Below are 18,184 nucleotides of genomic sequence, written 5' to 3'. Positions count from 1 at the left end.
TCACCTCTCTGCTCCGGTTCCCTTAATATCCAAAAGCCTACATTTATTCTTGAACATACACCCAGTGCTGTGACAAGCCTCCAAAGCCCGCTTAGTTGATAATTTCATTGTGCATAGCATGGTGTTTCTTTGGAAATCCCTCTTCAGTCCTGTCAAAAATTGCTTTTAAGACTGGGTCCAGGCATTAAACGTCAGCCCTGCACACAATCGAATTTTTAAAATTTACACAAATTCAGCTTTTGTTCTTAGAGACTGGGCCCAGGCAGCTTGACTTCTCTTCAAGGACATCTGTCAATCTGACGAATTTTCACTGCATTCTTATCCTAGGTACAGAGGCTAGGTCTGTATGCAAATTTAAAGCGCATCCTTACCAAGACCCTATATAAATTATGTTTTTGAAAAAATGTGAATACAAGAATAAAATTTTTTTAAGAGACCACTTATTTTCCTAATAGTTTTCTGACATACAGTACAAAATAACTTTGTTATGTACAAGGTTACCTCTGACGATTATCTTTCGATTTGTCACCATTTAAAATATATTCTACTTTTTCTGTCTTTCCCAGCAAAGTGAATAACCACATTAAGTTTCCATCTGCTATATTCTCACCTATTCACTCAGCCTTTCCATCCAACCCAAAGCCTCTCTTCATCCTCAATCCCCACTGTCCCCCAGCTTTTACGATGTACTACACGATTCCCTCAGCCAAATCAAAGATTACGAACAGGAACCCCAGCACTAAACCTTGCAGCACCCTAAATGAAAGCCTTCCAGTCTTAAAGATAACACCTTATTTCCAGATTGTCTGTATTTTAACCAAGTCCCAATACATGCCGGTATATATCCCCAGATTCACACACTGATATTTTGTTTGTTCGCCTTGCATGACACATCAAATGTTTACTGAAATTCCAACATGTCAACAGGCTCCTCCCACTGATGTGAATAGTTACAACCTCAAATCCAATGGACTTAATCACCATTTGACAAACCCAGAGTCTGCCCAACACTATGACCTCAACCCTATTACCTTAATCTACTAAGGAAATGACCTCCTGCTGTTAATAACAGGCTAAGTGGTCCATATTTTCTGTCCACCTGTTCTTACATCAGATTGGAATAATGGGGTTCATTTTAAGGCAATCAGCTACAGACCAGCCATATAAGAGTACCGTCTTAGACCATTCTTGTTGGCAAGCTTTTACATACAAAAATACAAATCTATACTATACTTTAAAAAAGAGTTGTACTCACCAGTCACTTTTGCCCTGGTCTCAATGTGGCTGAGATCTGCTGCAACACCAGGTGTGTGTGCAATATCATACAGTGAGAGCTCACCTACAAGTGGACTGTTCTTTAGTAGCAGAGAGAGGGGCTGCCCAATGCCGCCCGATGCACCCAACACTGCTACCTTGGCATTGCACTGTGCAAAGGAAAAAGTGATATTGTAAAGTGTAGATCACAAAGTTCTAAGTAAACTTATTAGCCAATGTAATTAAAAGAGTTGTATGAGGAACAGTAACCATTTACTACTACAACTTACTTAATATCACTTCCTGCAATCCTTCATCTTATAAATTAACCTAATGTTACTGTAGAATTCCTGACTCTATCAACCTTCAATTTAACCCTCAAGTCACAACTGCATCTTACTTTGTAAAGTTTTCAAGAGTTATAACTCATTGTCCTTCCTGTCAATTACTAGAAGAGCAAGATTCCATTTCTTTCACTTACTCAACCTTCATTAGTTCACAAAACTATGTCAAAATGTTATTCAAGGCATAGTATTCAGTACATATGCTGTCCTTAAACTGAGAATGTTGCTCAGACTCTCTACCAGTCTTGCTTGCACCAAGCCATTTCCAAGGCAAACACCTTCAATCATCAGCATCTTATAATTTCAAGTATGCTGCATATGGAATTAGTCTCACCAGATAAGCAATTATTTATCATAATATTTTATACTACTAACTGCAAAAACTACACATTAAAAACTTGTAAACAGAAGGCAGAATGAATATAGAATGTAAAACAAAAGAAATCAAACTTTATAAAACTAATCAACATATCATTAACCTTTTTACATTGAGGCATTAAACTGGAGAACAACAGCTACTCAAGATGTCAGAATCAGATTTATTATCACTGCCGTGTGGCGTGAAATTTGCTAGCTTAGCAGCAGTTCAATGTATTACATAATCTAACAGAGAGAAAAGTAATAATAAAATAAAACATAATAAAGTAAATCAATTATGTATATTGAATAATTTTTAAAATGTGCAAAAACAGAAATACTGCATATTAAAAAAAGCTTCAAAGTCCATTTAGGAATTGGATGGCAGAAGGAAAGAAGCTGTTCCTGAATCGCTGAGTGTGTGCCTTCAGACTTCTGTATCTCCTACCTGATGGTAACAGTGAGAAAAGGGCAGGCCCTGGGTGCTGGAGGTCTTTAATAATGGACACTGCCTTTCTGAGAGACCGCTCCCTAAAGATGTCCTGGGTACTTTGTAGGCTAGTTGACTAGATTTACAACATCCTGCAGCTTCTTTCGGTCCTGTGCAGTAGCCCCTCCATACCAGACAGTGATGCAGCCTGTCAGAATGCTCTCCACGGTACATCTATAGAGGTTTTTGACTGTATTTGTTGACATGCCAAATCTCTTCAAACTCCTAATTAAATACAGCCGCTGTCTTGCCTTCTTTATAACTACATCGATATGTTGGGACCAGGTTAGATCCTCAGAGATCTTGACACCCAGGAACCTGAAGCTGCTCTCTGTCTCCACTTCTGATCCCTCTATGAGGATTGGTATGTGTTCCTTCATCTTACCCTTCCTGAAGTCCACAATCAGCTCTTTCATCTTACTGACGTTGAGTGCCAGGTTGTTGCTGCAGCACCACTCCACTAGTTGGCATATCTCACTCCTGTACGCCCTCTCGTCACCACCTGAGATTCTACCAACAATGGTTGTATCATCAGCAAATTTATAGATGGTATTTGAGCTATGGCTAGCCACGCAGTCATGTGTATACAGAGAGTAGAGCAGTGGGCTAAGCACACACCCCTGAGGTGCGCCAGAGTTGATCGTCAGTGAAGAGGACTTGTTACCACCAATCTGCACAGACTGTTGTCTTCCGGTTAGGAAGTCGAGGATCCAATTACAGAGGGAGGTACAGAGGCCCAGGTTCTGCAACCTCTCAATCAGAATTGTGGGAATGATGGTATTAAATGCTGAGCTATAGTCGATGGAACTGCATCCCGACGTAGGTTTTTGTGTTGTCTAGGTGGTTTTGCTCAATACTTGAAAAATATTTAGAAAGCTATTGATGTCTCACTATACTGAGATAAGATCTAGCTCTACTCTACCTCGTCCCAACTGTGAAACGTAGTGCTGGCAATGTCATGGTTTGGGCCCGCTTTGCTGCCTTCGGACTAGACGGCTTGCCATCATAGATGGAACAATGAATTCTGAATTGTACCAGCAAATGCTACAGGAGAACGTCAGGGAATCTGTCAGTGAACTGAAGCTCAAGAGAAAGCGGGTCATGCAGTAAGACAACGACCCTAAACACACAAGTCAGTCCACAAAAGAATAGCTAAAGCAGAAACAATTTCATGTTTTGGAATGGCAGAGTCAATGTCCTGACCTTAATCCTATAGAAATGCGTGGAAGGACCTGAAGCAAACAGTTCTTGCAAGGAAGCCCACCAACATCCCAGAGTTGAAGCAGTTTTGTAAGACTGAATGACCTAAAATTCCTCCTCGCCGATGTGCAGGACCAATTAACTGTTACTGGGAATGTGTGGTTGAAGTTACTGCTGTACAAGGGGGTCACACCAGTTATTGAAAGCAAAAGTTCACATACTTTTTCCAATAAATACATGTAATACGGGTCGACGATCACTAATCCGGCACCATTGGGACCTGAGGAGTGCCGGAATAGTGAAAATGCCAAAGTACAGGAACGAACTGGATTACAGGTAGTTGGATTAGTGAAGGTTGACTGTATTGGATCATTTTTCTAAATAAAAGAAAAAGGGTATAGTTTTGTGTTCTTTATTTAATTGGATTCTCTTTATCTAGTTTTAGGACTTAAAGATCTGATCACATTTTAGGTCATATTTATGCAGAAATAGAAAATTCTAAATTGCTCATGAACTTTCTAGCACCACTGTATATACAAAACAGAATTATGTAAGCTAATTAATAGAAAAAGCTGATTCTGTATTGTTTCAATCGAGTACTCGGCAAGGTAAACAACTTTCATTTAGCGACATTCCACATTGGAATGTAATTCTGGCATTCAATATTTAGATATTTTGAAATGTGCACTCAAACACACAAGTACAGGCACCAACGAAAATTGCAACACTAGCATTTCTACATATTGCAACTTGGCATCCTTATAACAAACTGTAGTCATACAGACACATCCAGGAACAAATAATGAAACACTATAGCAAATGAAAACCTAATATTTGGCCAACAGACTGTAAATAAGTAAAAGAAAAAGTGTTGAAAAAAGTTTCAGATTATTTACATCAGCAATTTCTGTATAGCTTAATGTTTATTCTTTGTTAAATATTTAGGCTACAACGCTGCTGCAAGCAAATTTAGCATTGCACCTGTTGCATCCACTGCTTGTATGCCCAGAGGACAGTTTTGGAAGAACTAATCTAGATATCGACATACTGGCATGCCGAGACTAATATCTTATGGCAGTTGAGCCCAGGACTTCTAAATCTCAGACTTCTACGCGCTCATTTATAGTTCATTCCCCAAGGATTGGCACCATCCCCACCCTCTCTGTAGCTTGGGAGTTTGTCTAATTGCCAATCCTGACTTGCTGAGCATTTCTAGATATTTATTTCCCCTTTTGAAGAAACACTCAGCAACTTGACTTGCACCCCTCCTTGTTCGTGGATGTTCAGCATATTTTGCAGCAAAGGTCAGAGTATCGGATAAATAATCAGCACGATAGCAAATTGAGCAAAAACTGGACAGAGAAAAAAAAACAGGCATGATTTCAAAGATGCCATTAAAGACTTATTTTTCATAATTATTAATAACTAATAAAGAAACCAAACAGCTTACCGGCACAAATGACAAAACTCAAGGGAGGAAAGCATAAGCAACCAAAAGCAAAACAATGATAGCACAAGGCAACCAAGTGTGGAGGCCCAAGGAGAACAAGCCAGAAAGGGCCATTTATTTATTGTGGTTTTTACTATTATTTTTATATCTTTTATTTTTTGTGCGCTGCACTGGATCTGGTGTAACAATCATTTCATCTTCCCTTTACATTTGTGTGCAGGAAATTACATTAAATGATCTTGAATCAACAGGCACTAATTTAATGCGATTAGAAACAGAAGCATAGAAAACCTACAGCAAAATACAGGCCTTTCAGCCCACAATGCTGTGCCAAACATGTACTTACTTTAGAAATTACCTCAAGTTACCCGTAGCCCTCTATTTTTCTAAGCTCCATGTACCCATCCAGGAGTCTCTTAAAAGATCCTATCATATCTGTCGCCACCACCGTTGTCGGCAGCCCATTCCTTCCACTCACTACTCTCTGAGTAAAAAAAAACTTATCCCCGACATCTCCTCTGTACCTACTTCCAAGCACCTTAAAACGGTGTCTTCTCATGTTAGCCATTTCAGGCCCTGGGAAAAAGCCTCTGACTATCCACACAATCAATGCCTCTCATCATCTTATACACCTCTATCAGCTCACCTCTCATCCTCCGTCACTCCAAGGAGAAAAGGCCAAGTTCAGTCAACCTAATCTAATAAGACATGCTCCCCAATTCAGGCAACATCCTTGTAAATCTCCTCTGCACCCCTTTCTATGGTTTCCACATCCTTCCTGTAGTGAGGTGACCAGAACTGAGCACAGTACTCCAAGTGGGGTCTGACCAGGGTCCTATATAGCTGCAACATTACTTCTCGGCTCTTAAACTCAATCCCATAATTGATGAAGGCCAATGCACCGTATGCCTTCTTAACCACACGGTCAACTTGCGCAGCAGCTTTGAGTGGCCTATGGACTCAGACCCCTAGATCCCTCTGATCCTCCACACTGCCAAGAGTCTTACCATTAATACTATATTTGCCATCATATTTGACCTACCAAAATGAACCATCTCTCACTTATCTGGGTTGAACTCCATCTGCCACTTCTCAGCCCAGTTTTGCATCCTATCAATGTCCCGTTGTAACCTCTGACAGCCCTCCACACTATCCACAACACCCCCAACCTTTGTGTCATCAGCAAATCTACTAACCCATCTCTCCTCTTCCTCATCTAGGTCATTTATAAAGATCACAAAGATTAGGGGTCCCAGAACAGATCCCTGGGGGACACCACTGGTCACCAACTTCCATGCTGAATATGGCCTGTCTACCTGTTCTACCTTCCTCAATGTCTTTAGTCACATATTCAAAAAAAATTCAATCAGGCTCGTAAGGCACGACCTGCTTTTGACAAAGCCATGCTGACTATCCCTAATCATATTATGCCTCTCCAAATGTTCATAAATCCTGCCTCTCAGGATCTCCTCCATCAACTTACCAACCACTGAAGTAAGACTCACTGGTCTAAGATTTCCTGGGCTATCTCTACTCCCTTTCTTGAATAAGGGAACAACATCTGCAACCGTCCTCACTGATAATGCAAAGTTCATTGCCAGAGGCTTGCAATCTCATCCCTCACCATTCCCAGAACCTCCTAGAGAACTAAAGGACTAAGCAGAGGTTTTTTCCTAATCCATTTCGAATGGGAAAAAAAATCAATAGCCTAAAATATTATTGCTTCTGCCCAAGTGGTTGCTGCCTGAGCAGCTGAGTATTCCCAGATTTTCTGGTTTTAGTATCTCAGATTCCAAGCACCGGGGATTTTTGATGTCACATGTCAAGATACATTTTCGAAAAGGGGAAAAAAAGTTAACAAAGTTGTTTGCTCCTTTAAGGATAAACAAAGAGTGGGAGGTGGAAAGTTTCTTAAATGCATTTATTTTAATGCTAGGAGCATTGTAAGAAAGGTGGATGAGCTTAGAGCATGGATTGATACCGGGAAGTATGATGTCGTAGCTATTAGTGAAACGTGGTTGCAGGAGGGGTGTGAATAGCAACTAAATATTCCAGGATTTCGTTGCTTCAGGTGTGATAGAATAGGAGGGACAAGAGGGGGAAGTGTTGCATTGCTCGTCACAGAATATATAACAGCGGTGCTCTGGCAGGATAGATTAGTGGATTCATCTAGGGAGGCTATTTGGGTGGAATTGAGGAACGGGAAAGGTGTTGTGACGCTTATAGGGGTGTATTATAGACCACCTAATGGGGACCAAGAACTGGAGGAGCAAATTTGTAAGGAGATAGCAGATATTTGTAGTAAGCACAAGGTTGTGATTGTGGGAGATTTTAATTTTCCAAACAGAATGGAAAGCCCATTCTGTAAAAGGGCTGGATGGTTTAGAGTTTGTCAAATGTGTGCAAGATAGTTTTTTTGGGGAGCACTTCCAGTCCAGTGATCACAATACCATTAGTTCCAGTGTAATTATGGAGAAGGATAGGACTGGACCTAGGATTGAGATTTTTGATTGGAGAAAGGCCAACTTTGAGGAGATGCGAAAGGATTTAGAAGGAGTGGATTGGGACAATTTGTTTTATGGGAAGGATGTAACAGAGAAATGGAGGTCATTTAAAGGTGAAATTTTGAGGGTTTAGGATCTTCATGTTCCTGTTAGGTTGAAAGGAAAGGTTAAAAGTTTGAGAGAGCCATGGTTTTCAAGAGATATTGGAAATTTGGTTCAGAAAAAGAGGGATCTTCAATAAATATAGGCAGCTTGGAGTTAATGAGGTACTCGAGGAATATAAAGAATGTAAAAAGAATCTTAAGAAATTAGAAAAGCTAAAAGAAAATACGAGGCTGCTTTGGCAAGTAAGGTGAAAATAAATCCAAAGGGTTTCTACAGTTATGTTAGTGGCAAAAGGGTAGTGAGGGATAAAATTGGTCCCTTGGAGAATCAGAGTGGACGGCTATGTGCGGAGCCAAAAGAGATGGGGGATATTTTGAACAATTTCTTTTCTTCGGTATTCACTAAGGAGAATGATATTGAATTGCGTAAGGTAAAGGAAACAAGAAGGGTGGTTATGGAAAGTATGACAATTAAAGAAGAGGAAGTACTGGCACTTTTAAGGAATATAAAAGTGGATAAGTCTCTGGGTCCAGACAAGATATTCCCTAGGACCTTAAGGGAAGTTAGTGTAGAAATAGCAGGGTCTCTGACAGAAATATTTCAAATCTCATTAGAAATGGGGATGGTGCTGGAGGATTGGCATATTGCTCATGTGATTCCATTGTTTAAAAAGGGTTCTAAGAGTAAACCTGGCAATTATCGGCCTGTGAGTTTGACGGTCATTGGTGGGTAAATTGATGGAAAGTATTCTTACAGATGGTATATATAATTATCTGGATAGACAGTGTCTGATTAGGAACAGTCAACATGGATTTGTGCGTGGAAGGTCATGTTTGATAAATCTTATTGAATTTTTTGATGAGGTTACTAAGAAAATTGACGAGGGTAAAGTGGTGGATGTTGTCTATATGGGCTTCAGTAAGGCCTTTGACAAAGTTCCACCCTGAAGGTTAGTTCGGAAGGTTCAATCGTTAGGCATTAATATGGAAGTAGTAAAATGGATTCAGCAGTGGCTAGATGGGAGACACCAGAGTAGTGGTGGATAACTGTGTGTCAGATTGGAGGATGGTGTGTAGCGGTATGCCTCCGGGATCTGTATTGGGTCCAATGTTGTTTGTCATATATATTAATGATCTGGATGATGGGGTGGTAAATTAGATTAGTAAGTATGCAGATGATACTAAGATAGGTGGCGTTGTGGATGATAAGGTAGGTTTTCAAAGCTTGCAGAGAGATTTAGGACAGTTAGAAGAGTGGGCTGAAAGATGGCAGATGGAGTTTAATGCTGAAAAATGTGAGGTGCTACATTTCGGTAGGACTAATCAAAATAGGACATACATGGTAAATGGTAGGGCATTGAAGAATGCAGTAGAACAGAGTGATCTAGGAATAATGGTGTATAGTTCCCTGAAGGTGGAATCTCATGTGGACAGGGTGGTGAAGAAAGCTTTTGGTATGCCGGCCTTTATTAATCAGAGCATTGAGTATAGGAGTTGGGATGTAATGTTGAAATTGTATAAGGCATTGGTGAGGCTAAATTTGGAGTATTGTGTACAGTTCTGGTCACCGAATTATGGGAAAAATCTCAATAAAATTGAGAGAATACAGAGGTTTACTAAAATGTTGCCTGCGTTTCATCTCCTAAGTTACAGAGAAAGGTTGAACAAGTTAGGTCTTTATTCTTTGGAGTGTAGAAGGTTGAGGGGGGAACTTGATAGAGGTGGTTAAAATTATGAGGGGGATTGATAGAGTTGACGTGGATTGGCTTTTTCCATTGAGAGTGGGGAAGATTCAAACAAGAGGACATGAGTTGAGTTAAAGGACGAAGGTTTAGAGGTAACATGAGGGGGAACTTCTTTACTCACAGAGAGTGTTAGCTGTGTGGAATGAGCTTCCAGCAGAAGTGGTTGAAGCAGGTATGATGTTGTCGTTTAAATTTAAATTGGATAGATATATGGACAGGAAAGGAATGGAGTGTTATGGGCTGAGTGCAGGTCGGTGGGACTAAGTGAGAGTAAGAGTTCAGCACGGACTAGAAGGGCTGAGATGGCCTGTTTCCATGCTGTAATTGTTATATGGTTAAGAGATTATCAATCTTATTGGAGGAGCAAGATTCAGAAATGATACCTTATTCACTAATGCTTGACAAGGATCAGCACCATGAACAAAAATAGGAAAGTTACTGGGGGATTTTTAAAACAAAATGACAAAATAATGGTACTTCACTTAATAAGCCGGCAATTGGTTTCAGACTACCACACATCAAGCTACACGTTAGTCTGCCGGTATCACTGCATCAATGAATCTCCTGCCATGCCTGGAGTTTATGCAGCATTTTAAAAAAATGATTCCGTATCTCTCCCACTACTGAAGACATCAATAATGACAAGTGCAGTACATGGCTCATATCACAATACCACCAAGCAATCAAATATCCCAAAATAAACATCTATTTGCATATTCATTTCATTAACAAGCAAATATTCAAGTTTTCATTGCATCTTTGCAGAGACCACATAGACTACACGCAAAAAGCAATATAATCAATCATTACTCCAAGGCAACTGATTTTGATAAAACAAATTTTGCAATACAATCCAATTTTTCCCTTATAGGATTCTGTTAAAACTGCAGAAGTACATATATCCTGACCCCATGAGGTCAAAACCTAAATTTCTATTTTTTTGTTCACAAACTCACATCAGATCCTAAACCTGAGATCACAAATAGCCCAATGCAATGCAAGTATTTGCCCTTCCTTCTATCAGCAATGGTGTTACTCACTGCCTACTCACATTTGATCCATTCTCAAATTACTAGAGTACATGCTGATTACTATTATTTAGGTGAAACACACAAAAAAGCGAATCATGTTTTATCAGAGGAAGAAGGCAACAAGTGAATGGCATCAAATAAAATCATTATTTGTACATCGTACGATAATGAAACATTTAGCTGAGGAACCCCAGATGCAGATACAAGGCAACAACCAGGCAGGACATAGTCTCTTAAACAGGAACCGCCAACGCTTCAACACTGCCGAGCAAAGCACAGGGATGGAAAAGACGCGGCCCGTGACCCAATTGCCTGCTAGCCCCCAGAAGCGACATCTCCAGCAAAGACTCTTCACGCGAAGTCCCGGTGCGACCAGTGACCCCAGGCCCGGAGAGAGAGCCGGCCAGGCCAAGAGCTCCATGCGGAGGGAGAACTCAGCCACTGTCTTGGCACACGGCACGCCGATTTGCTCGTACCTGGGAGGAGCCGGAGAAACTCCTGCAGAGCCCAGCGGCAGTAGCAACAGGCCTGGCAACACGGGACAACATCTCAGCCGATCACCCCAATAATGCGACTCGAACGACCTCCAGCAGCTAAAGGACTCAGTGAGGACAGCGACGCACCCTAACTTGCTCCGTCGGCGCCGATTGACCAATCCGCTTCCTCATCTCCCACTTCCGCTCTCACTGATTGGTTAGCGCCGCGCGCCATGCTGTCCAATTTATCCACGCCTGACGTTTGGTTGAATTGAAGCGCATGCGCACACGCGTTTCGCCCTCTTACGCGGCTGTCAATTGCGGCCATCCGTGAGGGGCACTGCGCATGCGCCTAAGGCTCAGTTACTGTACCCTGATTCTCAGCTCATTGACGTCACTTCATGGATACCGTTCAACAAGAGCTGAAACCAGGGACCCTTGGAGCTGGTAACAGCACTTACCGACCCACCCACAACTTGTTGATTCCGTATTAAATCCCGTAATGGCAGGAATTATATTTTGTGATGCAACAGAGTTCTACAACATACTGAATCAAAACACAAAGTATTCCAGGCTGACAGATCCGATTTATCTGTATTTAGTCGGTGAGTATAATGACCAAAGTTTAAATAAGGGGATAACGAAAGAATATTAATGAGTGAAGACCCAAGTTCCTCCCAATAATGACATTAACCCATTTTCTCAGTTTCTTTGGCAACATTGTTTCTCTTCTGACACCACCTTCCACATCAGTGCTTCTGAAATAGCGTTCCTTTCCCCAACCATAGCAATGAATCAGGGAACTGCAATCGTCAGGGTGTCAGCAGTCAATGGCGGCCGTATGCTTGGAAAGTCCTGTGGTGGCGGGAGAGGGGGGAAGAGTTAAGAGTTGGGGGAAACAGCATGGAAAAATGAAGAAAGTAGTGATTGATTAAGGAAGGATGGGACAGAGATAGGAATATTGAGAAATAAAGGATAAAAGGAGGGAGGAAATTATGATAGGGGTAAAGTGAAGGAGGAGGCATGAAGGAAAAATGTGTGTGTGTGGTCAAAGTGTCTCTGTATCTATGTACTGTGCAACAAAACTATATGGGCTACTTTTCCAGAATCGCCTCTACTTCCTGAGGAGACTGAGCTCCTCTAGAGTATACAGGCCTCTTAGAAATATAGAAACATAGAAAACATACATCACAATGCAGGCTTTTTGGCCCACAAAGCTGTGCCGAACATGCCCTTACCTTAGAACTACCTAGGCTTCACCCATAGCCCTCTATTTTTCTAAGCTCCATGTAGCCATCCAGCAGTCTCTTAAAAGACCTGACGAAGGGTCTCGGCCTGAAATGTCGACTGCACCTCTTCCTACAGATGCTGCCTGGCCTGCTGCGTTCACCAGCAACTTTGATGTGTGTTTCTTAAAAGACCCTATTGTTTCTGCCTCCACCGCCGCCAGCCCATTCCATACACTCACCACTCTCTCCATAAAAAAACTTACCCCTGACATCTTCTCTGTACCTACTTCAAAGCACCTTAAAACTATGCCCTCTCATGCCAGCCATTTCAGCCCTGGGGAAAAGCCTCTGACTATCCACATGATCAATGCCTCTCATTATCTTGCACACCTCTATCAGGTCACCTGTCATCCTCCATTGCTCCAAGGAGAAAAGGCCAAGTTCACTCAACCTATTCTCAGAAGGCATGCTCCCCAATCCAGGTAACATCCTTGTAAATCTCCCCCGCACCCTTTCTATGGTTTCCACATCCTTCCTATAGTGAGGCAACCAGAATTGACCACAGTATTCCAAGTAGGATCTGACCAGGGTCCTATATAGCTGCAACATTACCTCTCGGCTCTTAAACTCAATCCTACAATTGATGAAAACCAATGCACGATATGCCTTCTTAACCACAGAGTCAACCTGCGTAGCAGCTTTGAGTGTCCTATGGACTCAGACCCCAAGATCCCTCTGATCCTCCACACTGCCAAGAGTCTTACCATTAATACTATATTCTGCCATCATATTTGAGCTATCAACATGAACCACCTCACACTTATCTGGGTTGAACTCCATCTGCCACTTCTCAGCCCAGTTTTGCATCCTATCAACATCCCGTTGTAACCTCTGACAGCCCTCCACACTATCCACAACACACTCAACCTTTGTGTCATCAGCAAATTTACTAACCCATCCCTCCTCTTCCTCACCCAGATCATTTATAAAGATCACAAAGATTAGGGGTCCCAGAACAGATCCCTGAGGCACACCACTGGTCACCAGCCTCCATGCAGAATATGACCCGTCTACAACCACTCTTTACTTTCTGTGGGCAAGCCAGTTCTGGATCCACAAAGCAATATCCCCTTGGATCCCATGCCTCCTTACTTTCTCAATAAGCTTTGCATGGGGTACCTTATCAAATGCCTTGCTAAAATCCATATACACTACATCTACGGCTCCACCTTCATCAATGTGCTTCGTCATATCCTCAAAAAATTCATCAAAGTTGCTGGTGAACGCAGCAGGCCAGGCAGCATCTCTAGGAAGAGGTACAGTCGATGTTTCGGGCCGAGACCCTTCGTCAGGACTAACTGAAGGAGGAGTTAGTAAGAGAGTTGAAAGTGGGAGGGGGAGGGGGAGGGGGAGATCCGAAATGATAGGAGAAGACAGGAGGGGGAGGGATGGAGTCAAGAGCCGGACAGTTGATTGGCAAAAGGGATATGAGAGGATCATGGGACAGGAGGCCCGGGGAGAAAGAAAAGGGGGAGGGGGGAAACCCAATGGGCAAGGGGTATAGTCAGAGGGAGAAAAAGGAGAGAGAGAGAAAGAATGTGTGTATATAAATAAATAACAGATGGGGTACGAGGGGGAGGTGGGGCATTAGCGGAAGTTTGAGAAGTCAATGTTCATGCCATCAGGTTGGAAGCTACCCAGACGGAATATAAGGTTCCTCCAACCTGAGTGTGGCTTCATCTTTACAGTAGAGGAGGCCGTGGATAGACATATCAGAATGGGAATGGGACGTGGAATTAAAATGTGTGGCCACTGGGAGATCCTGCTTTCTCTCAGGTTGGAGGAACAACACCTTATATTCTGTCTGGGTAGCCTCCAACCTGATGGCATGAACATTGACTTCTCAAACTTCCGCTAATGCCCCACCTCCCCCTCGTACCCCATCCGTTATTTATTTATATACACACATTCTTTTTCTCTCTCTCCTTTTTCTCCCTCTGCCCCTTTCACTATACCCCTTGTCCATCCTCTGGGTTTTTCCTCCCTCCCCCTTTTCTTTCTCCCTGGACCTCCTGTCCCATGATCCTCACATATCCCTTTTGCCAATCACCCGTCCAGCTCTTGGCTCCATCCGTCCCCCTCCTGTCTTCTCCTATCATTTTGGATCTCCCCCTCCCCCTCCCACTTTCAAATCTCTTACTAGCTGTTCTTTCAGTTAGTCCTGACGAAGGGTCGCGGCCTAAAATGTCAACTGTACCTCTTCCTAGAGATGCTGCCTGGCCTGCTGCGTTCACTAGCAACTTTGATGTGTGTTGCTTGAATTTCCAGCATCCGCAGATTTCCTCGTGTTTGCGCTCAAAAAATTCAATCAGGTTCGTAAGGCACAACCTGCTTTTGACAAAGCCATGCTGACTATTCCTAATCATATTATGCCTCTACAAATGCTCATAACTCCTGCCTCTCAGGATCTTCTCCATCAATTTACCAACCACTGAAGTAAGACTCACTGGCCTATAATTTCCTGGGATATCCCTACTCCCTTTCTTGAATAAGGGAATAAACCTACAACCCTCCAATCCTCCAGAACCTCTCCTGTCCTCATTGATGATGCAAAGATCATGGCCATAGGCTCAGCAATCTCCTCCCTCGCTTCCCACAGTAGCCTGGAGTACATCCCGTCCGGTCCCGGTGACTTATCCAACTTGATGCTTTCCAAAAGCTCTAGCACATCCGCTTTCTTAATATCTACATTCTCAAGCTCTTCAGTCCACTGCAAGTCATCCCTACAATCGCCAAGATCCTTTTCCGTGGTGAATACTAAAGCAAAGTATTCATTAAGTACCTCCGCTATTTCCTCTGGTTCCATACACACTTTTCCACTGTCCCACTTGATTGGTCCTATTTTCTCATCCTCTTGCTCTTCACATACTTGTAGAATACCTTTGGGTTTTCCTTAATCCTGTCCGCCAAGGCCTTCTCTTGGACCCTTTTGGCTCTCCTAATTTCATTCTTAAGCTCCTTCCTGTTAGCCTTATAATCTTCTAGATTCATATCATTACCTAGTTTTTTGAACCTCTCGTGAGTTCTTCTTTTCTTCTTGTCTAGATTTACAACCGCCTTTGTACACCATGGATCTTGTACCCTACCATCCTTTCCATGTCTCATTGGAACATACCTACTCAGAACCCCACGCAAATATCTTCTTCACATGTTCTACCAGTATGTTGTCACCAGTACAATCTTCTATGTGCTGGTATGCTGGGGCAATGGCATCAACAAGGGTGATGCCAACAGGCTCAATAAACTGATTAGAAAGGCTGGCAACAGGAATTCTGCAGATGTTGGAAATTCAAGCAACACACATCAAAGTTGCTGGTGAACGCAGCAGGCCAGGCAGCATCTCTAGGAAGAGGTACAGTCGACGTTTCAGGCCGAGACCCTTCGTCAGGACGTCAGAAAGGCTGGCTCTGTTTTAGGAGTCAAACTACACACACTGGAGGCTGTGGCAGGACACAGGACCTACAGAAAATCCTGGCAATTTTGGACAATGTTTCTCTCCTGCATGCCACCTTGGCTGAGCACAGGAGCACTTTTAGTAATAGACTAAGACAACTGCACTGCTTCAAAGAGCGCTATATGAGGTTATTCTTACCCTCAGCCATTAGTCTCTATAATGTGTCAACCTATAGCTGGGGAAGTGATGACCCCCTCCTATTAGACTGTTTGAGGTAATTTATTTTTTTATTCCTTCTTTCTTTTCTAATATTTGTATATTTTCATATCTGTGCACTTGTAATGCTACTGTAATTTCCTTTGGGATCTATAAGGTATCTATCTGTCCTCCATCAAAGCCATGAGGCAACTTTGAGTATAACAGCCAGCCACCTTGTATTAAAGAATTCATGCACAGGGATCTTCAACTCCTCAGAAGCAAACTATCCTCGATGATCAGTCTTTGCCTAAGAAGAACAGAAGACTGTTCAAAATTTATTCATCCTCATGCATTAATAGATAAAAAAGAGCAAAGATCTCCTTAATTTGCAAGATGCACTGATTATTGAATTGTTCATTGCTATAAATATGTAGGAAATGTAAGTCTTGCTGGGAACTCCCTGGTGTCACAATCGCATTAAGGCACTGCACTTCAAAGATAACCTTGTAAGATTACATACAACATGCATCTGGTAGCTTAGAATCTGCTGAAATAAACATATTTCTTCCCTATGCTCGTAATCTGACTGAATTATAAAATACTCTGGAATAGAAGAAGAACCCAACATGATTGATGACTACAACAATCAGTCTCTATTTAAGATCCAAAAATAATGCAAGGAAAGGTTTGAAAGAAAGAAAGGCATCCATCAATAGGGACCCTCAGCACCTGGGACATGCCCTCCTTTCTTTATTACCATCGAGGACGAGGTACAAGAACCTGAAGATCCACAGTCAATGTTTTAGGAACAGCTTCTTCCCCTCTGTCACTAGATTTCTGAATGATCCATGAACACGAATGCTGTCTCACTATTCCTCTTTTACACTGTTTGTTTATTAATTTGTAACTTGCAGTCATTTTTATGTCTTACACTGTACTGCTGCCCTAAAACAACAAATTTCAAGCCATGTTAGTGATTTTGATTCTGGTTTGAGAATTACAAGTACAAGCTCCCCTTTACATACCTTGCTAAGGTTCCAAGATCTTGCATCACGCATGATCTAGAGTCCGGCAGTAATTGGTACCCTTCTCTGTACATCAAAGTGATGGAGAATGTACAGAAGTACTGGAGGTGCCACCAAAGCTATTTCTGCAAAAACATGCAGCCACATTGTCGGGCATCTACTCCAGGCTGATATGCTTGGCATCTGCTCTGACAACACTCAACTATCAATGGGCAGTCCTCATTATCTGCATGTTTGATAACAGGAACAGTAGTAGCCTTTTCAGGAAAATACTTCAAGAATGCTGAAGCCTGCTTGGAAAAATGCAGCATTTTGACAGAGCTAAGAGAATCTCGGGCTAGTGATCTCTCAAAATCAAGGAGGAACATCCAGAAAGACACTGAGGCCTCGACAACAAGAGCATGCGAAAGCCATGCATGAATAATAGTGAGAGTGTACGACAAACTGCTCCTATTAAGGACTATCTGCCCCTGCTCAAGCATAGCCTGCGGATTCTCGTCACCCAGATCAAAACCTACAAAAACGGAATAGAAGCAAATCATTCTGAACATTGAAGTGCTGCCCAAGAAGAAGATGAAGATATAGCAACCCACAGAAAATGCTGGAGGCACTCAGCAGGCCAGGCAGCATCTATGGAAAAAATATGCTGCCTGGCCTGCTGAGTTCCTCCAGCATTTTGTGTGTATTGCTTGGATTTCCAGCATCTGCAGATTTTCACTTGTTTGTGAAATGAAGATATAATTTGCTTCACTTTAATCAAAAGAGCTGTTCAAGATGGCGCCAGTGAACCACTGTGACATTCTGTGGGCTACATACAATATTTCTAAATATACTTCTTTTTGAATTACTGTCACTGCCATCTGCATTTTGTAACTTCCCTTTAAGTAATGTACTTTTAAATCGACTTAATCAATTACGTATTTCATGATCTTCCAAAGGAGTTGGCAGACCTAACCCTCAAGCAAGTAGGTACAGCATCTTTAAGCAGACAAAGATTCATCACCATGGCAAGACGGAAAATGCGGTACTCCAAGCCAAGATGAAACACAGAGGAATGAGACCCCTTGTTAGCAAACGTGCAGTCACTGGAAAACAAAATTGAGGACCTAAGGGCAAGATTGCTGTATTGAAGGGAAATGAGAGATTGTTGTGTCCTGTGTTTAACTGAGACATGGCTTACTCCCAGCATGCCAGATACAGTGATCAAACCCGAAGGCTTCTTGATTCACAGAATGCACCAAACAACTGATTCCAAAAAGACTAAAGGTCATGGTATGTGCTTCATGATAAACTCTCGGTGGTGTTTTGGTGTGGTGGTTTTGT

General features: G+C 42.2%; 2 protein-coding genes across 3 annotated transcripts in view; one reads left to right on the top strand and one right to left on the bottom strand.

Moving 5' to 3' along the window:
* The window catches only part of mdh2 (malate dehydrogenase 2, NAD (mitochondrial)), a 28,247-nt gene extending 17,134 nt beyond the window's left edge, over window positions 1-11,113 (bottom strand). Inside the window, exons 1-2 of the mRNA XM_063031482.1 lie at window positions 10,956-11,113; window positions 1,256-1,424 (exon numbers count right to left, since the gene is read on the bottom strand). Coding sequence (XP_062887552.1) covers window positions 1,256-1,424; window positions 10,956-11,027 — 241 coding nt within the window. The 5' untranslated portion in view covers window positions 11,028-11,113. The remainder of the gene's footprint in view (window positions 1-1,255; window positions 1,425-10,955) is intronic.
* Window positions 11,114-11,343: 230 nt separating this feature from the next.
* The window catches only part of styxl1 (serine/threonine/tyrosine interacting-like 1), a 52,503-nt gene continuing 45,662 nt past the window's right edge, over window positions 11,344-18,184 (top strand). Inside the window, exon 1 of one of the 2 annotated variants that reach the window (XM_063031156.1) lies at window positions 11,344-11,560. In XM_063031156.1, coding sequence (XP_062887226.1) covers window positions 11,458-11,560 — 103 coding nt within the window. In that variant the 5' untranslated portion in view covers window positions 11,344-11,457. The remainder of the gene's footprint in view (window positions 11,561-18,184) is intronic. The other variant, XM_063031158.1, reaches the window with a different exon arrangement.

The sequence above is a fragment of the Mobula hypostoma genome, chromosome 23 (assembly GCF_963921235.1).
Source record: "Mobula hypostoma chromosome 23, sMobHyp1.1, whole genome shotgun sequence".
NCBI lineage: Eukaryota > Metazoa > Chordata > Chondrichthyes > Myliobatiformes > Myliobatidae > Mobula > Mobula hypostoma.
This window is presented reverse-complemented; position numbering and strand designations above follow the sequence as displayed.